The sequence below is a fragment of the Lathamus discolor genome, chromosome 4, assembly GCF_037157495.1.
Source record: "Lathamus discolor isolate bLatDis1 chromosome 4, bLatDis1.hap1, whole genome shotgun sequence".
Lineage (NCBI taxonomy): Eukaryota > Metazoa > Chordata > Aves > Psittaciformes > Psittacidae > Lathamus > Lathamus discolor.
The window spans coordinates 117,807,029-117,833,258 of record NC_088887.1 but is presented as its reverse complement, the minus strand read 5'-3'; the positions used below and the strand labels follow the sequence as shown (position 1 = coordinate 117,833,258).

General features: G+C 42.1%; 1 protein-coding gene across 1 annotated transcript in view; it reads left to right on the top strand.

The window, feature by feature from the left end:
- FAT3 (FAT atypical cadherin 3) overlaps window positions 1–26,230 on the top strand; it is a 425,194-nt gene that overhangs the window by 359,578 nt on the left and 39,386 nt on the right. Inside the window, exons 15-20 of the mRNA XM_065678787.1 lie at window positions 10,153–10,542; window positions 13,029–13,243; window positions 14,214–14,351; window positions 17,620–17,763; window positions 18,281–18,478; window positions 20,950–21,748. Of these exons, the coding sequence (XP_065534859.1) occupies window positions 10,153–10,542; window positions 13,029–13,243; window positions 14,214–14,351; window positions 17,620–17,763; window positions 18,281–18,478; window positions 20,950–21,748 (1,884 nt within the window). The remainder of the gene's footprint in view (window positions 1–10,152; window positions 10,543–13,028; window positions 13,244–14,213; window positions 14,352–17,619; window positions 17,764–18,280; window positions 18,479–20,949; window positions 21,749–26,230) is intronic.

Below are 26,230 nucleotides of genomic sequence, written 5' to 3'. Positions count from 1 at the left end.
CAATCAGTTTGGTTCTTGGTGTGGGGAGCTAATTACTCACATCTGCACAAAGTGGTAGAGACACAGTGAAACGGACTCAGGCCTTCTGGTGGAGCTGTTTATCCTTCTCATTAGCAGATATCGGCTCCCTAACTCATCCAGAGAAGGACAAGGGAGCAAACTGTGGCACATCATTGACCTGATGAGCATCTGGGGAACCTGGCAAATGTGGGGAAGGGTTTCCTTCATCTTCTGATGGAAGTTTTTATCTTGGATTTCAAAGACATCTGTGATAAAACTGGTATTTGCCCTGCGAGGTTTGACCTCGGTGATTTTGATCTTTCAATAAACACTTGGTTAGTCAAAAAATTCCTATATCAAACCCTTTTCATGTGCAGGTGCTCAGGAAATAAGAGATGTCTTTTCCAGGGAAGGATGGTAATACAACTTCTTCAAGTTTCAGTCAATCCAGTCTGGATTGTACCTACTTCCAGGAGGGTGGCGAGGCAACCATATTATATCTTCTTCTTGTTGTCCTCTCCTTGTGTCAGTAGGAAAAATGAAGAAACCATTAAAACTATAAAAATTAAATATCTATCAGAAATAATGGCTGAGGAGCATGCGTCTTTCTACAGGGCTTAACACTGTTTGTAGAACATGGCATCAGAGTGCTGGTAAGCACAGTTCAAAAGAAAATCACTCCATTAGGTTGTTCAGTGGGTCACTGCTTTCAAGAACCTATGCATGGAAGTAATGAGTACAGACTTCAGTGGTGGGCCGAGTGAGATTGCAGAAGTGTCAGAGAGGAGAGCAAGACAGTCACAACTTGATTAAGGAGCAGGTCTCTGAATTATGTATAATGGCAAGTAACAGAATAATAGAAATGGTGAAGTAGATATTGATTCTGGCATTTGCTGGCAAAACCAATGTACAGCGAACCTCCACTTAGCATGTTTATTTATGTTGGGCAGGTCCCTTAAAATGGATTTAGAAACTTCTGAGGCATTCAGGATCTGAAAAAGAAGAAAACAGGGATCGAAACATGAATAAAAAGAGTAACAAAGATGACAGCACAGAAGATTTACTAAAACCCAACAGCTAATAGGCAGATAACTGTGGCAATGATGCCAGCACTGGCTAGGTTATTTCTGGATATTGTCTGAGTTGTTCTAAAATAAATATTTGAAAGATACATTGCATAGGATGGCTCATTCTCTTTAAAACATACATGGAGCTTCCTATATCTTTACATGTCTTTGCCTGACTGACTTTTAAAATAGTCCAGGGGTTAGATTTTTAATGCGGGATATGAAAGACCTGAATTATTAATTCCTTTTTCTACAGAAGGCAGGAGTGAGCATTGCTGTGTTGCTCCGTAGCTGGATAACTCCCCCAGGACTTTTTCAATTAAAAGTAATAGTCTACAGCAATGTACCCTTGTACTTCTCCCTGGAAATGTGTTCTTACCGTTAGACTTCTGTTCCATGCAGAGAGTGAGAGGGCAATGCCCCACTTCCCCCAGTGGGCTGGTTAGTCCTCAGGGCTCCTGAGATACAGGTTCGCCCAGTGAGTTGTTCAGGAGAAAACGTAGCTTTTGCCTTCTCGATAAAGGCAGAAGCACTCCTGGGAATGCAGAGAAACAGCATATTGGGCCCCTGAAAAATTGCCAAATAAAATTTAATGGGCTCTGTGAGGTCTTAGACTTACCTGGTGTTAGGAAGTAAACAAACAAGGTGTTTGGGGATTGTGATAGAAAGCTTAGGTTTCTGCCTAAACAAGCCCTGCTTCATATTGCTTACTTTGCTTGCCATGCCTAGGCACTCAGGAGACCTAAGTAAGTCAGTCTATATGACCCTCTTGTAGGATACATCAAATGGCCAGATTTTTAAAGCTTCATATAGGTAGTCAGGGGAACTTAGCCGCTCAACTTGCATTGAAATAATGAGTATATGTGTATCAAGATGACTAAGAGTCTGTGTTCAGCGAGTTCAGCAAACAGAAGTCATCAACCCAATCTCATTTCCTTCTACAGCATGCAAAGAGGACATACAGAAAGAAATACGGGTGGTATGGCTTAGGTTTAGTGAGGTTTTTTATATTGTACCATGTTATTGTTTTAAGCAAGCTAGGGAAACATGGTCTGCGTGAAACTGTTGTCAGGTGAGTCTGTAATGACTGTTACACTGGAGGGGTAAGTTAAGTATTGGGTGCAACATTTCTCTTGTTTTCATTCCTGGATGTTTTGGTGTGCATAAGATCTGTATTGTTACTTATCAGAAAGCAGAATGGGGCTGCAAGTACCCTGGATAGTGTCAAAGTCGAAGTTGTGGGATTTAACAGTGGAAAAGTAAGAAAAGTGGTATGGAAAAATAAATCCAAGTCATCAAGATAAATGTGAAATCCTGTGTTTAGCCAAGAATGACCAAGAGCATCAGTGTTGTTTGGATAACAACTGGCTGGACAGCAGAACTGCAGAGAAGCAGCTGTATTGTGGTGAACCACAGCCTGAATGTATGTTTACACTTTCATAGCAGTGTGAAAAGTCAAATATTTGAATGAGATGAGTAAACAGGAGTAATGCTGGAAAACAGAAGTAGTTCTTTCTGTTTACTTGGTGTTGGCAAAACCTGAGCTGGAAGGCTGTGTCAAGTTTTGGGTACAGCACTTCCAGGAAGATGTGAGCTACATAGAGATTTAAAGAAAGATCACAGGTCTGGAAAACGTATGCTACCAGGAAATGCTAAAACAGTTGAGAGGGGGTGCCAGGAAAAGAGAACTGAGATGATAAAGTGTATAACAGTCTTCAGATGTCAGACAAGTAGCTCTGAGGAAGGAAGTCAACCTATGTTCTTTTTCTCTCCTTGGCTTTTATTATTCTTATTCAATCTCAACAAAAAGAACAAGATTTGTAGCTGTAAGAAAAGTGAGGCACTGGAGTGTGTTATCCAAAGAGGTTACACAAGTTCACAATCAAAGAATAGGCCTGTGTTTGGGGATAAATTGCATCCATCCTTTCTTTGTGCAGGGATAAGTTAGATGACCTCGCATGATTCCTGCTGTCATTACACTCCGACATTTCTATTCATTTCTTTATTTTTTGAGATTTCCAAGACATTGTTAACAACATGGAGGCAAAGAACCAGACAAGGAGAATTGTATCTCTTGGATTATGTTGGTTGAATAAGCCCTGTATTTAAATGGGATCACTGAAACATACATATATATGTGTGTGTGTATTTGTGTGCATACATACCTGCATTTATTTATACATATATATATATACACGTGTTCATTCCACTGATTCAGGATACATTGCCTATGTTTTCAGGTGCAGTGTGTAAATCTAGATCAGGTGTACTCAAAGTGGCCTTTCTCACTGCAGAAAAATAATCAAGCTTATGTCTGATCAGCACAAGGAAGTGAATCACTCAGGGGCACTGATGGAACCAAGTATTCAAGTCCACTCGTGTAAGACAGTACCCTGTGCTATGTACATCGACCAGCACCCCCAAGTCCTCTGCAGGGCTGCTCTGAATCTCTTCTCTGCCCAGTCTGTAGCTGTGCCTGGGATTGCTCTGACACAGGTGTAGGACCTTGCACTTGTCATGGTTGAACTTCATAAGGTTGGCATCAGCCCACCTCACAAGCGTGTCAAGGTCCCTCTGGATGGCATCCCTTCCCTCCAGCATATCAACCGGACCACACAGCTTGGTGTCATCGGCAAACTTGCTGAGGGCACACTCAATCCCGCTGTCCAGGTCAGCAACAAAGATGTTGAACAAGACCGGTCCCAACACCGATCCATGAGGGACTCCACTTGTTACTGGTCTCCAGCCGGACATTGAGCCATTGACCACAACTCTTTGCATGCGGCCATCCAAGCAGTTCTTTATCCACCAAGTGGTCCATCCATCAAATTGATGTCTCTCCAATTTAGAGAGAAGGATGTGGTGTGGGACAGTGTCAAACGCTTTGCACAAGTCCAGGTAGATGACATCAACTGCTCTACGCCTGTCCATCAATTCTGTAGCCCCATCATAGAAGGCCACCAAATTGGTCAGGCAGGATTTCCCCTTAGTGAAGCCATGCTGGCTGTCACCAAGCACCAGCAGGTCGAAGGAGGTGATCCTGCCCTTCTACTCTGCTCTCATGAGACCTCACTTGGAGCATTGTGTACAGTTCTGGTGTCCTCAACATAAAAAGGACATGGAACTGTTGGAACAAGTCCAGAGGAGGGCCACAAGGATGATCAGGGGACTGGAGCACCTCCATATGAAGACAGGCTGAGAACGTCGGGGCTGTTCAGCCTGGAGAAGAGAAGGCTGCGTGGAGACCTCATAGCAGCCTTCCAGTATCTGAAGGGGGCCTATAGGGATGCTGGGGATGAACTCTTCATCAGGGACTGTAGTGACAGGACAAGGGGTAATGGTTTAAAACTTAAACAGGGGAAGTTTAGATTGGATATAAGGAAGAAGTTCTTTCCTGTTAGGGTGCTGAGGCACTGGAATGGGCTGCCCAGGGACGTTGTGAATGCTCCATCCCTGGCAGTGTTCAAGGCCAGGTTGGACAGAGCCTTGGGTGGGACGGTTTAGTGTGAGATGTCCCTGCCCATGGCAGGGGGGCTGGAACTAGATGATCTTAAGGTCCTTTCCAACCCTAACTATTCTATGATTCTGTGTAAATCTTTGCAAGAAGAACGAGGGAGGGTGAGCCAACTATCCAAATCTCATCTTCCTACCAAAAAAGGCAACACCTGACCCAGCTGAAATGGAAAGCAGGAGTTTAGACACCTATGGAAGTGATCACACAACTAAAAGCTTACACCTGCCATTTCTGTCTAGCATTTCCCTTCAGTAAGGGGTTGGTTATCTTCATCTCTGTCCTGTGTGCTCCTGCTTTCATCCCATGGTACCATGACTCTGCTGGAGCAGTGGTGTGAGTAACGGGCTTTGGGGTTAAGTCTGTAGTGTCCCAGCAGAAAAGGGGGACAGCAGTGAAAGCCAGTCTAGGTAGCAGTGTTATGGATTTAACTTGGCCAGCTATTCTGCTTAAGCTGTAAAAATCACTTAAAATATCTTTCCCTATTGGGCTATATATTCTTCTACAGTTCAGCAAGGCAAGATTTTTCTGTTTCATTTCAAGATGATGGATTATTATAAAATCTGGTTTCATATTCATCTTTTGTTTTATGTTAATGAAGTTGTGAATAAAGCCTGTTAATGAAGCCTTTTAAGTCCCGGTAATTGGTGTGGTTAACGTTTGGGTAGTCACGAAGTGCCATAGGTACACACTAGTGTCAGGAGTCTTACCATGAAAGACAGAGGCAAGAGGAAGCACAGTAATCAGATACCAGGCTTGCAAATCACTGCTAAATTGATAAATAGCTTTTTTTACAGCTCTCTCTCTGAACAGCTTTCTAGTTTATTTCTTGGTTGTTTATTTTTAATGCTTGCCATTATTTTTCTTTCTGTAGGTTTTCAAAATGAAAATGAGCAGATGACAAAGTTAAGCATTATTTTCCAGAAATAGACACAGATGAGTGGGCTACCTGTATTTGGGGGAACACATTAAATCATAGAATTACAGAATGGTTTGGGTTGGAAGGGACCTTAAAGCTCATCCAGTTCCAACCCCTGCCACAGGCAGGGACACCTTCCACTAGACCAGGTTGCTCCAAGCCTCATCCAACCTGGCCTTGAACACTGCCAGGGATGTGGCAGCCACAGTTTCTCTGGGCAACCTGCCCCAGTGCCTCACCACTCTCACAGGGAAGAATTTCTTCCTAATATCCAATCTAAATCTACCCTCTAGTAAATCATTAGTTAAGGGAGGCAGATGAAAAGAGAAAGGAGAGACACACTATGTATGGTCTTTGATATATGTAAATTGCAGTTTGTGTGTGATGCAGCCAGCATTTAGTGACCACAGCCTTTTAACTGGTGCTGGTTTGGATCAAACTGTATTATAACTCCATTGTTTTCGATCGACTTAATTTCAAATACTGTGTTTAGTTTTGGGCCCTTCAAGGAGGACATTGAAATGCTGGAGCAGGTCCAGAGAAGGGCAACGAAGCTGGTGAATGGTCTGGAGCACAAGTGTGATGGGGGACGGATGAGGGAACTGGGGTTGTTCAGCCTGAAGAAAAGGAGGGGTACCTTATCACTCTCTACAACTACCTGAAAAGAGGATGGAGAGAGGTGGGTGTTGGTCTCTTCTCCCATATAACAAGTGATAGGACAAGAGGAAATGGCCTCAGGCTGCACCAGGGGAGGTTTAGATTGGATATTAGTTAACCTTTCTTCACTGTAAGGGTTGTCAAGCATTGGAACAGGCTGCCCGGGGAAGTGGTGGAGTCCCCATCCCAGGAGGTATTTAAAAGACATGTAGAGGTGGCACTTAGGGACATGGTTTAGTGGTGGACTTGGCAGTGCTAGGTTGATGGTTGGACCTGATAATCTTAAAGCTCCTTTCCATCCTAAATGATTCTGTGAGTTAGACAAGGAGAAATATCATACTCCAGAATTATAAAGTGAAGTTATTTTATTTTCCTAGTGCTATTTAAAGAAGCAATGGCATAGAATATGTCAGTGTGTGACATTCAGTGCATGCCGCTTTGTTTTATTACAGAAGAAAACAAGAAAAGCCCCTGTTTGAAGGATGGCATTTGAGGTACTACACGGCTGTATGTTGTACAAGCTCTTCACACCAGAGATTTGGCAAAGGGCAATATTCTATCATATGCTAATACAAGTCCAAATAGAAAATGTGCTTGCTTATTCCTTTATTTAAAAAATGTACTGCAATCCTCTTATAGTAATAGTAATTCCTGCAGAGCTTTCCATGTTCAAATAGCTTATGTTTGTGATTGGCACCTTAGAAATCTGAGGAGTTTAAGTGGATAAGTGAATAGATACAACGCAGTTTGCAAACATTAATCCCCGAACAGCTGTGGGCAACCGATGTGGGAGGATTGCTGTCTTTGCCAGGGCGGGAACCATGGTGTTGAAGCAGTTGTTTCCTTTCAACAGAAATCCTCTCTCCTTTTTAACCACAGCAGAATCTACCACTGCCTCCAGGGATGCCATTGGCACACAGTGGTGGACGCTTCTCCCTCATCATATGGTAGCTCCTAGACTAAAGCATTTTGGATTTCTGTAGAAATAACTTCCTACTTCAGCTTTGCCCCATGACCATTTTGTTTCCAGCCTCAGGTCAGGAAGCTGGGTGGAAACAGCTATTGATATAATACTTTCCTCAAAGTGCTGGTTTTGCCACACCTTTTCAGTGGTTTAATTTTCCTCCCAGGAAGCAAGCGTTAAACTCCATCCCCGCAGAACACTGTGGGAAAAGTTCAGCAGGCAGCTGAGATCTGCATCTGTATTTCTCCTTCTCTTCTGCTGCTGCATTCAGGCTGAAAGCCACCAAGGGCTGGTATCTGGAAGTGTCTCAGCTCAGGTCCTCTGCCTTCATCTTCTCTGTCCTTGCATAAAATGGCATTTTCACCTGTAAGAGCATTTCCTCCAAGTCCCATGGGAAAAATAAGACTGGTTTTGTCATCGAACCAGAGTAGTACAAGATAGCCCACATCCCTGGAACTTCTGTGTTCTTGTCTTGTTTTCCTTGAAGGAAAAATAAAAGCACTTCCCTTCAAGAAGTAACTCCTTTTCTGCCTAAAAGTCCTTTATATGAGAGATGATAGAAACTAAAACATCACATTCTCTTTCTGAACTGTCCCCACTGTATGATCATTAGCAATCAGTTATAAAAAAAATAATACTTTGTTAATTAATGGACATCACTTTAAGAAGTGGAATACAAGGAGAGTAATCAGATTATAGATCAATCAGATTGCAGTCACCAGAGTTATTGCGTCCTCTGTGTAAACACACCCTATGTGGTGCAACATGCACCAAATTTTGTCTTTGCCCACTCTCCATTGCAAGGTACTCTTGTTGAAGTTTTGGGGTATTTCAAAATACAAGTCATGAGTAGGCCATCTCCCTTCTAGCAGTTTATGTCTTTAAAGACTGTGGTATCTAAATATTTGGTCTTGTGCCCAGGTAGGCTGTAGTGAGTATCAAATAGGGTGTTTGTGCCAGACCAGAACCCAGAGAGCCTGAAGGCTCTTCTGCAGTCGCAGACACATATGTGAAGGAGGTGTGTATTAAAGTCCCTGTCTCAGAGAAGTATTCAATCCTGTGTAGAAGCTGGCAAACATCAAGAGAGCCCAGTACAGAATGCTAAGTAGCTTTACAGTTAAAACTCATGTAGGTTGGGTGCTCAACTGCATGCTCTGAATCAGGCAAAATCCCATTTTCCAGCATTGCTAGAGATCAGTTCTAATTACTAGCTCATTAATTGTTCTCGTCAGGTCTGTCGCTTTTCATAAATGGAAGTTTCAGGAGGATTTCTAGCAGGAGATGTTCCCCTGTTGGAAATGTAGACACACCTCCATCCATTTAGTCCCTCAAAACCTTCCACTTACCAAGGTTTTACTCCTTTGTCACTTTTGTCAGTTTGGTTGATTGTCATCCGACAGAGCATTTGAAACCTTATAGAGAGATTAAATGAAGAGGTGAGCATGGTCTCCACCAGGCTGTATTCAGAGTCTAGGTGTTTTAACATCTGAAAGGGTCTCTGACTAGTTCATGGGCTGAGCTCAATTCCTTGTCTGTAGGACAGGAGTCACCTCCTCAGCTGCTTAGCCTGTTTTTACTGAAGGGTGGCCTCTATGTTTTTCACATTTGAGATGCCATGGTGAATAGAGAGGTTCTGCTGTGATAAAAACAAAGCAAAACACCTGGTTCATTACAATATTGCCATTTAAAATTTTCCTTATTTTAAAGACGCATGAGTGTATGAGATACACTCTGGTGTCTCAAGTGCTGCATAAAAACGTTATTCCCTGAAGGGGCCAAATAGTAATTCCAAATGCTCTGCAAGTACGATCTGGAACTTTGTAGTTGTTCTAGCTTTTATGTACATGTAATTGAAGAAAGAGTCTCCCAGCTCCCCCTTGTGTGGATGCTCTACTCCTGCTACATCAAGCAGAAAACAACTGTGATTTGTGCTGCTTTTGATCAGATATTTCTACAGTGCTTTGCTGCTGGAAAGCAGAATAATACTGCCACGAATTCTAAATTAACAAAATATGCCTAGCAGGGGTTGGTAGCTCTTGCTCTTCTGATTAATGTCAGGCTTGTAAAGTTGGTTCTCAGTCAAAAAGGGCAGCAAATGCCCAAGTGAGAGATGTTAAAAACAGAGACTCTTCATTTTAGCAGATCTTTGTGTTTTAGTTATAACCTCTTAGTGAAGTACCTAGGACCAAATCACAAAATCAAGTAGCATCCAGGAAGCTGAATTAGCCTGTATCTTTAATTAGATTTGAAACGGCTATCCCACTGCAGTCAGCAAGCAACCAAGTCAGTACCTTCCCCTCAAGCCTTATTACTGACAACAACAGCACAGAGCTGCATATTCAGCAGCTGCGTGGATAGGTGTTACATATGGGGCAATCCAGACAGAATTTGAAAAACACAGGGCGTCTTTCATACAATGCAATTTTTGCTCTCAAATCAGGGGAGTGGGGGACTTTCCTTTCTGAAATGTCCATATTCTGGCAGGAATTCTTTGATGCAGATTTTGCCTAACAGATATTGTCTTACGATAATATTTTTCTGCTCAATGGTAGAGTCAAGGCAGCAGTGGTAGAAAGTACATTATGTGCCACCTGATGTATTTTTATGGGTTTATTTTTCCCTTATGTACATTTCTATTCCTTCAAGATGTGCTCTGAGACTTTTCCAATTTCAGCATTCTGCCTGTCTCATCTAATTCAATTGTAGGCTTTTCTGGGCAAGGACCATATCTGGATTCTGCTTTCAAGTTTCATTACACAACAGTTCTGCAAAGTGATTTTCCAAAACAAAATATCATGATGAGGGAAGGGACTTTACTTATCTGCAGGGATTTGACAAGAGCAAGGGATTTGGAAGAGCAGGTCCTGGTCTCCCAGACTTTCAGCAATACTGTACCTGTAGGCACGCCTGCCTCCCTATGCTGCACCCCACCGGAAATTATCAGTACGATAGCAGATTTTGCTTAGGGTTTCTGTTGGGTAGGAAGAGGTTCTTCTTTTCTTCACTTCATCATTTTCATATGCTTTTCTTTCAGGTGTGAACAGAAAAGTTACCTATTCCCTGGCAGACTCCGCAGATGGCTACTTCTCAGTTGACCAGTCATCAGGAATCATTATTTTGGAGCATCCACTTGATAGAGAGCTTCAGTCTTCCTATAACATCAGTGTGAAGGCCTCAGATCAGAGCATTGTGCTGACCTTGTCCTCATTTGCCACCGTTACCATTACAGTGCTAGACATTAATGACAACCCCCCTGTATTCGAAAGAAGAGATTATCTTGTTACAGTACCTGAAGATACCTCGCCTGGTGCTGAAGTCCTTTCTGTTTTTGCCACAAGCCAAGACATTGGTACTAATGCTGAGATTGCCTATCTCATCAGATCAGGAAATGAGAAAGGGAAGTTCAGGATTAACTCAAAAACAGGTTTGTAAGGTGGTCCTTGCTTGTAATGCAAAATGAAAGCATCAAAAAGTGTGAATGCTTTGAGGAAAGCTCTTGGGTCAAAACATTTCCAACAACGGACTTAGAGCTTGTCAATGTGGAATTAGTTGCACAGTTAAAAACCAATTCTAGGTTGGAGGGTAATGTTAATTGCAGTCACACTCAGCTGCCCCAGCTCAAGTGGAGAATACTTTTCTCCATTAGTATGTCTGTTGAAGTCAATGTAGATGTGACAACCCATTAGCCAAACTGTGTAACCTTCACCATTATGAACACTTGCAATATTTACCCTCTTACCAGCTGAGTACAGCCTCAATTGCCTCAACCTTAGCAAGCATCAGGGCAGTGCTATCAGGACCTAACGTGACTAGCTGGCAGTCCTAACATGTGATTGGTGTTTATGCAACTACAATGACTTATGTTGCTTCTGATTTGTGTTGTCTAACAGTTGACTTCAGCTATGGTTTGGGTTTATTTGGTTATACATCACAAATTTTTAAACGTACTGCTGCTTCTTATTAAGAAATACCAAGAAAAGCTACCTTATTTGGTGAAAATGGCTCCAATTCTTCTCCAGTTTCCTTTGAAATGCTTTAGTGGGATATATTCTTTATCCCTATTGAGGTTTTAATCCATCAACAGTAAACTGTGATCCTTCTGTGCTTCCTGTAGTGGATCCGCTTACTTTTATAACATTCAGGATGGCCAGTACGAATCTGTATTTTGAAAGCTGGAGGTGTCACTTGTTTGAGTGCAGCTGTAACAGCCAGTAACCTGCAAAATCTCAAAATGATGCATTGTGTCATTTATATTACTGTGTGCAAAAATCTCTCTCCACTCTGCAGAGGCCACTGCCTTACATGTAAGGGATTTAACGTAATTGTGTGTTGTCTGTTATCTTCATAATGTTGATTAGTGCTAACAAAATTTAAACATAAATATGCCTAGACAGCGATACTTAACTTCACATTTAACAGTGAAGCCAAGGAGATAAATCAATAAAAAACCATAATGAAGCTTAATCACATAGAGAGAAAAAAAAACCCTATTTATTATTCATTAATGTGTGACAGCTCCATTATTATCAGTTTAGAGGCAGGAGCTCAGTTTCCAGACAGCCGGGTGCTGATGTAGCATGCCTGATCAGGGCTTGAAAAATAATGCCTTTCACACCATTTAACAGTGGGAACTCTCTGCTAGCCACTTGGAAGCTTCTCTTCAGGGCTTCTGCTTCCAGCAAGTCATGCTGAAAGGTAGGATTCATTTGGAGACAGCCCAGACAAGATTAAGAATGATCCGAGGTGTGTAAAATGTGGCTTACCAGGAAAGACTGAAAGAATTGAAGCTATTTAAGCTAGAAAAGAGAAGACACGCTGTTAGTATTCAAGCCTGTAAAAAGTACCTATGAAGAGGAGCGGAATAAACTGTTCTCCCTGCCCACTAGTGGGCTTAAATTGCATTTGGATTATTTCAGTTGAATGATAGGAAAAAATTCCTAACTGTAATGATTATTAAGTACTGAAGTGCATTTCCTAAGAAGGTTAGGAAACTGATATCATTGGAGGTTTATGGGAACATTAGATATGAGTACATTTAAGAATGATTACTTTTAGCTGACCTGTGTTGGGCAGCAGTTGGACTGACTGACCTTTAAGCCACCTACACCCCTGAGCCTGATGGATCTATATCAGAAAGGATTTAGCTTGCCAGGGTTAAGGATTTGCGTTTGAGTCTTTTCTGCCATGCCCAGTACTACTAGCTCCTTTAAGGCATCACTGATTATCTGTACACAGCCCACTTCCCTCTCCTTGTTGGGGTTACATGGGAAACAAGTGGAGGGCTTGCAAAAAGTCATTTCTATCCTACAGGAGCTCTAGGTGCATGGAGTAGGTCAAGTTACAGAGAATCTTAGCTGTGATTGTATAGTGAGGGAACCCAAAATTTAGAAACCTAGTTGAGTGGGGAAGTCCCAGTTTAACCACATAAATGATAGACAACTGGTTCATCAAAGGTATTCATACCCCATTCATTTTTATTTAATTTGTGAGAAGCTAATTGCATGGGAGTGAATTTCTGTTGACTCGTCAGGGCTGATTTGCAGATTTGGCATCTAGTTCTCCCACAACTCTGTGCATGAGCCCAGTTAAATGGGTGGATTTGGCCCCCACTTCTCCATCGATAATACTCATACAGTGAAAGCTATTTTCGTGAGAAACCATTCATTGCTTCATGCTTTGTGAAGGTCCTTCCTGCAGAGGCAACCCAAGTGCAATTGGCATCATTCTTTAATCAAACAACAGAGGTAGAAACCTGACCAAATATTTTTACTAGGTTGGGCATTGTTGCAGTTAGTGTTGTATGTGTGCCATGGTGATAAATAGCATGGTGTACGGTTTACTACAAATTCCTTATTCCATAGCACTATTTGTTTATCTCTGGCTGTTGACATTCTCTCCCTTGCTTCAAAGGAGTGATTTCCATTTTGGATGCTTTGGATTATGAAACGTGTAAGGATTTCTACTTAGTAGTGGAAGCAAAAGATGGAGGTACTCCAGCCCTGAGCGCCGTTACGACTGTAAACGTGAATGTGACAGATGTCAATGACAATGCACCGAAATTCAGCCAGGCGGTCTACAGCGCGGTCATCAGCGAAGACGCCGCCATTGGCGAGTCAGTGATAATGGTGAGTGAGGCTGTGGCCAGCCCTTAGGTGGGGCAAAGGCCTCTGCCACAGAGAATCATAGCATCAAATAGGTTGGAAAAGACCTTTAAGATCAACAAGTCCAACCTTTACCGCAGGACTGCCAAGTCAAACCAAGTCACTAAGGGCTTGTCTGCATGGTCTTTGAACACTTCCAGGGACGGTGACTCCACCACTTCCCAGGGCAGCCTGTTCCAATACTTGATCACCCTTTCAGTGAGGAAATTTTTCCTAATATCTAATCTAAATCCCCCCTGGCACAACTTGAGGCCATTACCTGTTGTCCTATCACTTGTTACCTGGGGTAAGAGTCTTGACCTTCAATAAAATAGTTCTGCACTGGTTAATAATGGTAACTACTGCATCTTGAATCACTCTAACTGTTCTCTAGCCAATACTCTGCATCTGCTACTGCTTTCCAGGCTGCTACCGGTTTTCTCCCAAAATAAAGTAGTAGTAGTACCAACTGTCTCTTTTTAACCCCAATATGCTGTCAAAGAGCAATGGTATATTTAAGGAATTGCATTTCATGAGTCATCTAGAAACAAGTGGATTTTAATGAAAAGGGAGAATTCAACTTTTCAGCGAAACGCATAGCATTTACATGGTCTGGCATGCAGCGTGCTATACCCAAACCTCACAATACAAACAAACCTCACATCTTGGAACTTTTGGATCAAAAAAGAAAGTGTTAAACAGAATATTAAGATTACAATATTGTGTATTTTTTAAAGCTTGAATTTTGAAAAAAGCCCAAGGGGAGCCTTGTGTCAAAAACTCATTGGCTTGATGCTTGGCTTGATGCTTGGCTTGATGCTGTAGAAGTAGCAGTTCAGTTGTAACTACTCTTATGGAATACAAAGTCTTATTTTTTTGGGGTGTTAAGTAATTAATGTATCATATAGATTGCTTAATATTACTTTTGCTAATTTTCACTCTTTTCTCAATAAAGTTGATAGCAGAAGATCTGGACAGCCCACCCAATGGCCAGATTCATTTTTCCATCGTGAATGGGGATCGAGACAATGAATTTTCTGTTGATCCTGTTTTGGGACTTGTGAAAGTTAAAAAGAAATTGGACAGAGAAAGGGTAAGACATGCAGGACTTCTTACTTTGCGATGACTTACAGATGTGTATTGATCTGAACTCTGCTGCTAGCTGGTTTTGAAGAAGGTTCTTGTGTACTCTGCAGTGATCAGGCTAAGATGCTCCAACAGGTCTTTCTAATGTTAGAATCATGGAATGCTTTGGCTTGGAAAGGACCTAAGATCATCCAGTTCCAACCCCCCTGCCATGGGCAGGGACACATCACACTACACCACGTTGTTCAAGGCCCTGTCCAGCCTGGCTTTGAACACTGCCAGGGATGGGGCAGCCACAACTTCTCTGGGCAGCCTGTGCCTATGCCTCACCACCCTCACAGTAAAGAACTTCTTCCTTATATCTAACCTAAACTTCCCCTGTTGCAGTTAGAACCCATCACCCTTTGTCCTGTCACTACAATCCTTGGTGAAGAGTCCCTCTCCAGCATCCTCATAGGCCACCATCTCCACGCAGCTTCTCTTCTCCCATCTGAACAGCCCCAGCTTTCTCAGCCTGTCTTCCTATGGGAAGTGCTCCAGCACTTGATCATCCTCGTAGCCTCCTGGACTTGCTCCAACAGCTCCATGTCCTTCTTGTGTTGAGGACACCATAACTGTACACAATACTGCAGGTAGGGTCTCACAAGAGCAGTGTAGAGGGGCAGCCTCTACACTGCCTCTTCTTGTGTTGAGGACACCATAACTGTACACAATACTGCAGGTAGGGTCTCACAAGAGCAGTGTAGAGGGGCAGCCTCTCCTTCAGCCTACTAATCACACTTCTTTTGATGCAGCCCAGGATAGGGTTCTTCCACTTCTTACCCACCCCAACCCTATCCTGACTGTATCTCCAAGCCAACTGCTCTGCAGACATTCCCATCCTGCACCAACACAGCAGCAGAGGCCAGATTGGGGTAAAAAAAGCAGCACTGGATTTCTCCTGTGTTGCCACAGGCCGCTATTGCTGTGTTAATGAGCTGCCTCCTCTCTCCTGTGCGTGCAAGCACACACATGCACTGGTGTGTGCAGCTCAGTCATTGCAACATACTCCAGATTGTTGGACAATACACATTGGAACATACACCAAGCACTGAGCTGAGACCTCAGCCATTAATTAGTGCTCTGCAAAACATGTCACTAGGGAGGTGATGTTATGAAGTGGCCAGGCTGTACCAAAAGTGAAGGAGTGCTTCATTAAACAGATTCTGCTGCTTTGTTTGCTCTCTGGATTATTCATTCAGGGTGATTTATCACCGTTTTGCCATAGCTAGCAATTAGCAGATTCTGGGGAAAAAAACCAAACACAATTGCCTGTGCTACTGGCTGGGCAGGAGAGTGCTACATGGCTTCAGAAGTCCTGCATCATCTATGCCTCCTGCCACCGACCAGTCCAACCATTAAAGTGGGGAAGCTGATTGCTGTCTTCAGAATACGGGCTCAGCTGGAAAAGCTCTCCACTGGAAGAGGGGCTACTGCTTAATACGGTGGCAAATGTCCTTTCTGTACCATCACAAAGGCAGGATTAAATTCTCATGATTTGGTCAGAGGATGACTTTACCACAGGCTGACAAGGACAGGGAAGTAACTATGGCTGTGCATGTTACATTGCTCTGATATATTCCTCTTAAATGGCGCAGACTTCATTTCTTAATATGATTTTGTTTAGTTTCTGAGGAGCGCTCATGTACAACTGCATTCAGACACACGTTTACCCTTAAATGTGAATTTTCCGAAGTTTCCCTCGTTTAAAATAAAATATTGCCTTTTTCTGTGCTTCCTTGGCACATTTCCTAGACACAGGTGTTTCTGACCCCTTCAGGGAAAATGATACATGATGCTCCATCTGCTGTAGATCCCCAAAGGCAGTGCTGACTCCCAGGTTTCAGCGGTTTAAGGAAACTCATTTCCAGAGCTGCAATCACATAGAAACCGTGACTTTTTGCCATCTACCTTTCTGGGATACACTGAAATGAAAGCAAACACACACAAAATTGGGGAAAGTTCTCACTAAACTGTCAGTCTTAGCTAGCAGTAGAAATTACTGCTCCAAAGCTGGGGGGAAGGGGGAAGAGTATTGTCTGCCTCAGTTTCTCGACTTTCCATAGTTCAGGATTCTTCCTCCCTGCTCCGCCACTGTGCCTCCACCAAATCACAGCATTTGCCCTCCTTACAATTCCCAAAAAGAAAACCTGTTTCCTTTTTCCTTTAGGTTGGTCTCACATCCCAGTAGAGCCCCCTTGTTTCGTATACTTGGCCTCCTACCCAAATGGCTTTTATTTGTCTAATGGCCTTCCTTGGATTTCTTCACACTTTAGCATTCCGCTGTCCCCCTCTGCAGGGTTGTGCTTTTTCCCCTTACCAGCCCTGCATGGTGACGCTGGAGCTGGGTGTTTTATCTGGCACATGTTTTGCCCTTTACTTGCTCCCCCATAGAAGTATTCACAGGCAGACATGTCAGCAGCAGTCTCTGGGGAGCAGGAGCAATATACAGTAAGAACCAGTTGTAAGACCTAAGGAGTCCACCATAAGGATGCAGTTCATAAAATCAAATTGTCATCCATAAGCTGTGCGTAGACTGAGCGTTAGCAAATTGTCACATATGCTCACACCTCATGTGCAGGCACATATGTGTGTGGAAGGCCCAAGGATGATGCACTGAACTGCCCACACCGTGCTGAGTAGTTTAAGTCTGTTGCAAACAAGTCTTTATCTTCTACAGAATGGTTTATAACAGCCTGTTGCTACAGACCCTGTTGCCCTTAGTAGTCCCAAACATTTTCCAGTGTGTGTTTAAGCAAACTGCCTGTGAACTTTTCTTGGTTCTCTGTAGCAGTGTTAGAAACACTGTGTGTCAAACTGAGGTTGTCCCTAATAAGCAATTTGTATAATAACCTGGAAACCAACCACAAGATAAATAGAATCAGGTCACATATCCCAGCTGACACCTAGGAGAGATGAAAATGTTAGCTACAGTAGTAATGGCTGAGTTTGGATATTATCCATCTTTTTTTTTTTCTGTCTGCCTCTTTGTTTCAAGAATGCATCTGATACAGTCATTTTAATACCATAAAGTTGTTCTGTTTATTGATAGCCTTATAAAACAGAACTTGGGACACCATAGCAATGAACAGGATAATGTTATACTAAGGGCAGGGAAGGTAATGAGGCCAAACAACTTTACTTAGAATGTCGTAGGTGGTGTGCTGGATGTAAAGAACATGAGTTAAAATTTAGGACTGCTTTCACGATGATTTAGTGTTTTCACCTTTTTGCAGATATCTGGTTATTCATTAGTTGTCCAGGCAAGAGACAGCGGCACCCCTCCTTTGTCTTCATCTGTGACGGTCAACGTGGACATTTCTGATGTGAATGATAATGGCCCTGTATTTACTCCCGCTAACTATACCGCTGTAATTCAAGTAAGTTTGTCCTGCACATAAGAAACTTCCCTGAATTTCAAAATACAAAAGCATTTGGTTTCAGTTAAGTAGCTTTTGATGATTTATCTGCAAAAAATGTATTGAGTGATCTTATCTAAAGGAAAGTATAAACACGTCTTTCTTAAGTCTTTGGTGAGTTTCTGTCTGCTGAAGCTTCTTAACAGTCAGGCATTTTACCATTCATCCTTGTTGTGCCAGGTACTCTGGCCTCAAAAAGCCTGAACTGGAATGAGTTTGCACTTTTTACACCTTGCTTCAGGGTGTGAGATTAAATGGTTAGCCAGTTGTGATCAGACACAGTATCAGGCAGAGCTCATCTGTCCCTGCTGCCCATCCGTGTGGCACAAGAGGTGTCAAATAAATGCTTCTTGAGAACAGCCATATTGAGCAGAGAGCATTTAGTTGAATATTCTTGCTAGTGAAACATGTTATTTTATGATTGTGGTATATGCGTCATCTTAATCCTTTTCTTTATACACTGTGTATATGTGTAAAGGAAAATAAACCAGTGGGCACAAGCATTTTGCAGCTGGTAGTGACAGACAAAGACTCTTTTCACAATGGCCCCCCTTTTACCTTCACCATCCTCACTGGCAATGAAGAGGAGGAGTTTACGCTGGACCCTCACGGTGTCTTAAGATCTGCAGTCATCTTCAAGCACATGGTGGCAACTGAATACGTGCTCTGCGTACAGGTACGGCTTGGGTATTGCATCTGCAAGGAAAGAAAAGCTCTCATAGTCGTAGTTCATCTGTACATTGCCTGTATGGGTTGGTTTTAATTGACTGTATTCTATGAGTAAATAACATGCATTCCAGTTTACAAGAACACAATATGGTATATTTCCTTTGATGTCCTTAAACCTAATTTCATATAAATATAAATAGGCAGCCAGCCACCTTTCCAATTTTCTCCACATGAAGTGAATTTCCTGAGCAGCAGCCGTTATGATTTAAGATTTTCATCTTTTTTTTTTCTGTAGCTAAGTGAGGAAAATAAGCAAAACTGCATTGCATACTTATAAATACACCACAGAACAAGTGACAGCAAAATATTGTTCTAGGAAGGAAAATCACTTCTGCTTTTAAGTCATAAATTTAATCATAAATTTTTGGATGCCTACCAAGAGCTCATGAAATCACATTTCCAAGGTCAACTTAGCTTTTAAAGAATGTGAAAATAAGATATGCAATAGAAGTCCAGCTCAAACTTACCTTTAGAGTCATTGTTGGGGAACTTGGTAACCAGGGTAATTTTGATTACAGAAAACTGTAAATCCAAAAGTAATTTGTCTGCGTTTCTCAGGCCTGCCGGAGAAAATGTACTAGGGTTCATTAAATAGGCAAGTCTAGGGAATGACCAACACCTCTTTATTGAAACGGGACATGGTCCTATAAGCTAAGTCTGAAATGCAGGCTTCCTCCACTTGCTTTGCTGGATTTGATTTCTGTAAACACAGCCCGTCTCCTCCTTTGCATTAACAGCATTTAATCCCAGCAACATCCTCCGATAGTTACAATTCAAAAACTATAAGCTCTGATACTAATTAACAGTTGAAGTGAGTTTTGCAAGTTTGCCATTTAATATTCCTGAAACCTATTTTTTGAGCCTTGTCGGAAAATAAAAACAACCCTCACCTTTCATTCTTACCATGTCTTGATCCTGAAATAGCCTTCTTTCAGGGCAACTTACTAACCAAAGTTCCAGTACAGCCAAAATTTGGCATGAGAATAAAATTTAAGCAGCCTCCTTTAGCTATATAGATGCAAGTACGTCATATAAATGAAATATTAGATCACAACACTTCAGATGCACCAACATGTTCAGAAAGCTATGCTGTTAGATTCCAGAGGCCTAATTCCCAATATTATTTGCTTTAGGGATTTCTGTAGTGAAAATATAATTTATAGTTTCCTGTTGTGTATAGACCATAGAAATGTCTCTTTCCATTCATATGTGCCAGAGTGTTGCTTTCTCGTTCTCCATCTCACCTTCTCATCCTCCTCTATCTTAGGCTGATTAAAAAGTAATATTAAAACTGAAAGTGGAATGGGAAGTAATCTCTGTGTGTGTGTGTGTGTCCGCATATACAGAAAATCGTTTTTAAAGGACTTCAGCTAGACCTTTTAGGAGTAAAGATGAATGAATTTTAGCATGTCTTAGAGTTACTAATCCGTTCCTAGTAATGTCCTTATTACTGATGCCATCCTGCTTTTGTTATTCAGCTTGTAAATTTTCATCTCCATGTCCAAATACAAAGATCTTTGAATGTGTGCTGCATCTCAGCCCAGTGGTAGTTTAGTGTTCTTTCCTTCTCTAGAGCAAATAAATGTATGGAGCAGTATATCTTAATAGTGACTACAATGAAGCATGTTCCTTAGTGCAGGAAAGGGTACTGATTCAAGTTTGCACACCTTTCTGTCAAGATGGCCTTGCATTTTTCTGTCATACTTGCTCTTTTATTCTCTATAAAAAAGTTCAGATGATGCTATCATACGTGCTCTGGGTCGTACAGTCATCTGTCCAAGTGCAGTGCTGCTCTCATATTTTATCATTAGTAACAGCGCAAGCACCCTATTTAGTTTTTGGAAGGTGACACATTTCGTTTACTTCATGTATGTTTCTTGACTGCTTCAGGTAAAGTAGTACAGCACTCTGAAAATCCCTGAACTTGCTCACATCCACACAAGTTAGAAAGGGTCTGAAGCACCTCGGAGCACACCAAAGCAATGCACAAACTGACTCTGGTATTGCACTGGGCTTAAGTCTCTTTTCCAGGGTAGAAGCAAGCCCAGACTCCATTTGGTGCAGAATATACCACACTGTTGATATATTCTCTGTTGTAAAGACGACAGGTGATAGCTGTGGGATCCTGGGAGCGTTTCAGTTTAAGTAATAAGACATTCTGCTGACACGTTTCTCTCTGCAATCCACTTAGATATCTGTGCTTCCCTAAAGAATTTGTAAGTTCAGCTGCTAGAAATGACTGAGATTTTTCTTTACATACGTATTTTTCAAGCGCATTTGGGAAGTTTTTGAGCTGTCTTCAGAATTACTGATGCTGCGAAGATACGTATAGCAAGAAGTTACGGTTGCTGGCTGTGTTAGATGTGTGGTTTATTGTTTGTTTGTTTGTTTTGTGTTTTCTTTCCTAAATTACATTAGGCAAAGGATTCTGGGAAGCCTCAGCAGGTTTCCCACACCTATGTTCAGGTGAGGGTCATTGAAGAGAGCATTCACAAACCAACTGCCATTCCACTGGAGATTTTCATTGTCACCATGGAAGACGATTTTCCTGGGGGCGTCATTGGGAAAATTCATGCCACAGATCAGGATGTGTATGATGTCCTCACGTATACACTAAAATCAGAGCAGAAAAGTTTGTTCAAGGTCAACAGCCATGATGGGAAGATCATTGCCCTCGGAGGGCTCGATAATGGCAAGTATGTCCTGAACGTCTCTGTCAGTGATGGCCGGTTCCAGGTCCCCATTGATGTTGTGGTCCATGTTGAGCAATTGCTGCAAGAAATGCTGCAGAACACAGTCACCATCCGTTTTGATAACGTTTCCCCAGAAGACTTTGTAGGCCTTCACATGCACGGGTTCAGGCGTACCTTGCGAAATGCAGTGCTCTCCCAGAAACAAGACAGCCTACACATCATCAGTATTCAGCCAGTGGCAGGCAGCAATCAGCTTGACATGCTGTTTGCAGTTCAGATGCACAACGGTGGTTTCTATAAGCCTGCCTATTTGATTCAGAAGCTTACCAATGCAAGGAGACACTTGGAAAATGTGATTCGTATTTCTGCTATCTTGGAGAAGAATTGCTCTGGACTGGATTGTCAGGAGCAACACTGTGAGCAAAGTCTGTCTATTGATTCACATTCCCTGATGGCCTATAGCACGGCACGAATTAGTTTTGTGTGTCCCCGCTTTTACAGGAATGTGCGCTGCATGTGCAATGGTGAGTACCGCTCCCTCTTCCCCTCCCATCTTTGCACATTATGCGATAGGATCCGTTTTATTCCTCTGATGCAGATTAGAAGGGGCATTTCAATTCAGTCCGTTAAAGCATGACTGGCTGATGTACTGGGGGAATTGATTTCTCAGGCTCAGGAAGAATTGTTCGCATTTACTGATGTAAATGGAAGTTGATGAACTTTGGCCTTTTACAACAAAGACCTCCTTGCTAGAGGCTCTGTAATCAAAGACATCAACCAACTTCAGGGGAAGGGAAGGAAAGGGAAAGAAAGGGAGGGGAGAGGAAGAGATGTGGTTTCCCACCCAGTTGGTGCCACCACTGGAATAAACCTTGGAGTGTGACCATAGCAGAACATCATGGTCTGCAGCAATGCACCAGCAATATCCAAGGAAAAGGACACCTGACCTGCCCTATGCAGGGGGAAAGGCCTGACCATTAATGCTATAGTAGGTAACAGAGTGAGTTTCAGGCTGCTCCACATTTTGGCAGAGATTTCACATGGGTATGTATGACAAATAGACTCAAAAGCCAATCTTCCTTACGATTCCACACTTGGAGTTTAAAACCTCAGGCAGTTACAGTAATAGTTATGTTTCTTTTGTTTGCCAGGCTATTTGCTCCGCATTCCACTTCATTTAAGAGCAGAGAAAAAAGCTGCTGTAAAATCAATACATCTAAGTCTCCCTCATCTTAAGTGCACATGCACACATACACACACACAGAGCAGCACAATGCCACAGCCATGTCTCTCAGTAACCAACCTTTGTTTTTGCAGCAGTCAGCAGGACTTGGTGTCCTACCTGTACTGCCATAGATGTTCAGTCCTATAGAAGTATCAGGTTTCTGTATCCAAGGTATTTTCATGTGCATTCAGGAGCAGGCTGGTCCATTTTTAACTAATAACATTGTGAGTTTCAAACAGATGTATTATAAGTGACACCTGAAAGGTTCTGAAATAAAGGATTTTCACAAGCTTAAAGAGACAGTGCTGCACTATCTTTCACTTGAGTTCAGGGGCCAGTGCAGGAGCATTCTCTGCAAAATGTTTTCATATTCCCGAAGTCATAGCTTTGTCTCATTTTCATACCAAGAAATCACAAATCTTCATCTCCATGGGGATAGTGATAGCCCTCACTGTCAGAAATGGGGTTTTTGGCAGCCAAAATTTTCACTGTTTATAATTTCATTTCACTACTTATTAAAGTCAATAATGATGTATTATTCCCTTTGGATACTAATAGTGGATCTGCCACATGATCCCTTATCTTAACTCAAAAAAAGGACTTTGCAATGATGTGCAGTTCTGATCCAGCAGCTCTCTCCCTTTTCCCTCCCTGCGCAGCAAGTTTGCACTGGAAGCACAACAGTTCAGCTGGGACAGTGATTTCCAAATTCGCCCGTCATGTACCAGCCAGTCCTCAAAACACATGGCAGGCTGCCGGAAGGCAGTGGGCTTCTGCAGACTGCCTGTGATCCCTAGCCTCTGGACTATTTATCGTGGCCTTCAAGACTGCTGTATGGGAGCAGTTGCAACAGGCAGCTTGTCCTGGTCCAGCTGGAAAGCTGGAAGGGTTCCCACAGCTCCCGTTTGAGCCACTATATGCTGCTTTCCCATGGGTGATCCACAGGACGCAGGGTGGGGTTGTGCGTCTCCAATCCATCATCCAGCCTGGGATAAAAATGTGTCCAGAGGTGCTGATTGGTGTAGCTACCGAAGAGGTGGAAGCCTTGATGCCTGTTACTTACATGGAGCTAAGAGATCTTGGTGGGAAGTGAAAAACCCCAGGTTTTGCCTTTCTCTGCATTAGTTAATGCTTCAGCCTCTTCTACTGTTTTTAATTAAAGAAGCCACAAGAAATGTTTTGGTATTTAGGTAAACACACAGTCACATGCTGTGTTTTATCGCATAGGACGTAAAGCAGACTTCTGAGGGTATGTTAATTAGATTATGTGTGTATAGTTTTGCTTTCATGAAGGCTAAAGACTAGGCCCACTAAAAGTTAGAAAAATGCGCATCTTTGATCAGTAGTTCTTGCACATGCAGATAAATGCAGTACTTCAGCATAAATCTATTTGGGCTTGTTTAACAAGACAGCATTAGCAGTATATTATCAATATAATGAAAGTATTCTACTTTGTTACTAGAGTAGTTTCATGTCCAGTAAATATTCATAGCTTGCATGAGAAAGCCATTAAATATTGCATATGTTTTCCAGAGATCTGATTCGATTATGACCCAGAAAGCTTGAGTTTGAACTAATTCACTCATTCTTGAAATATGTATCATACTTGGAGTGTTTTTCCCACTGGCAGATGTCACAGATATGCACAATTTATGCATGCCAGCTGTGCTTAACTTACCTAGATTACCTTTGTGAGCAAACAGAGTTATCTAACGTGAAAATGCAGGCAGCCTGTAAAAGCAGACAGTGGGTGAACTTGGGAGGTTCAGCAGCTCAGGTCTGGACAGATAAGTTCTAGAGGTCAGGTGCATCAATCTAAGCCTTTAAAATCAGTAAAATTGAACTGAAGAGTTTTACAATAATAGAGTTTCTCTGATTTCTGGCTCATCTGCTTGTGTGTGTATGAAAAATACTGTAACAAACTGGGGTTTGTTTCAGTGTGGCTATAGCAGCTATGCAATTGCCACGACAACTCTCGGTGCCTGTGGGAAATAAAGGTAGGAGGACTGGAAGAAATGTATTCATAACAAATAGTTCTCATGACATTTTCAATTTTTAGAAGCAAAAATCTGTTCCATATTTTTATTTTTATTTATTTTATTTATTTTTATTTTTATTTTGTTCTTTTGCATTGAGACAAATATGAAGGGAAGAAGCAGGTCTTGTCAGAGCTACTTTGATGTAGCGTTGTTCGGTGTTATAATCTTACAAAAGTGAGGTTACATTAATAAGTTTATAGGAGAGGGCTGAATTGAAATCATCTTGACAAATGCAGATATATATTTACATCTGAGCTGGTCAGACAGTGGAAAGAATGAGGTATTTTTAATGATGTGATACATGTCTCCCTAGATGTCTAAAATCAGTCGGATGAATCATGCCCTAAAGTTAGATGAGATGAATTCCATTTCAAGTGTTTAACATAGTTCTGGCTTAATAGTTTGAAAGAATTTTTCTAATAGACCCAGAAGTGTTCAGCAAAAGTGCAGACACTTACATCCACGTTATTTAATCAAGTGAATAGCAGTGTTGGACCAGTTTCTTATGAAACCAGGTAATTCCAACTTTATGGGACCACTTCAAGCATTTTGTGAATGTTATGACAAAACGGTGTCGTGTGTCATCACTGACTGTGATGATCTGAGGACCTAGTCTTCAGACGTGGTTTGTGTCCTCAGCTCCACAGCACACAAATTGCACACTGCCTCTTGAAGAGTCCCAGGTGCTCTTCAGGATTGCACATCAAGTACCCAATTCCTATGTGTACAACACTGCTTTTCGCATTTTCAGGAAGCACACACATCCTAAGCCTTAAGTTGTCCTGGCAAGGTAGTCAGGAAAACTGAAGACAAAAGTGCCTGTGCTTGGGACCAAAGATCTGCAGATAAATCTGGCTGATCTGATTTCGCTATAGTCCTTTTAACACTGCACGTGTGTAAGGAGAGATGTTTCTCCCTTAGAATATCACTCATTTTAAGGCCTGTGCGCAATCTCGTACAAAACATGGGAGAACTGAAGCGTGAAGTGAAGGCATGACAGTACAGTCAAGGTGAGAGGGAATTGCTATCGCCTAATGGTCTTAAGGGACACTATGATCAAGGAATGGGTAGAAGAGGCCAAATGTCTCAGTTGTAAAACTGGGAGAGAACCTGATTCACTAGGGCGTGCTGTGTGACACAGAGTTTTCCAGGAACACTTCAGCTAACTGAAGCCTATGTGCAGAAGTAAGTTTGTGGTATCTGCACTGATATGTATACAGTAATCATCGCTTACAATACCTGGTCACCAGGCTCCAAATTGCCGCTCATGGGTTGACAGTCTTCCCTCCCCACTAAATTAGGTATTAGATTGTAAAAAATTAACAGTTTGGAGTTTGCTTTTCGTGTTTTCTGGGACACTGGCCTTCAGGAGTCATCTGTCAAGCTTTCTTCTGCAAGCAAGAGAAACAGGCTCTTTGTTAAGTATTCATACAGATTCAGGAGAATAGGCCTAGAGGAGAACACCGAGTATCACAAGGTTCAGGTTATAATTCTTGAAGCACCCATTTTCAAAATATATTTGTAGTCCTGTAAGTGATCCTTTGGAGGCACAGGAATGAAATGTCTCGTTTTGCAAGGGAAGTGTTTTCTTCCTCAGTATACTAGTAGGAAGATTGTAATACTTTAACCTTCTTTTAGAGAATTAAAGAGACTATGATCCGTCACAATCAAGTGGGTCTATTCCACCTCTTTTTGCCATGCACTGATTGATGCTACCTCATGTGTCTCTGTGATACCTGGTA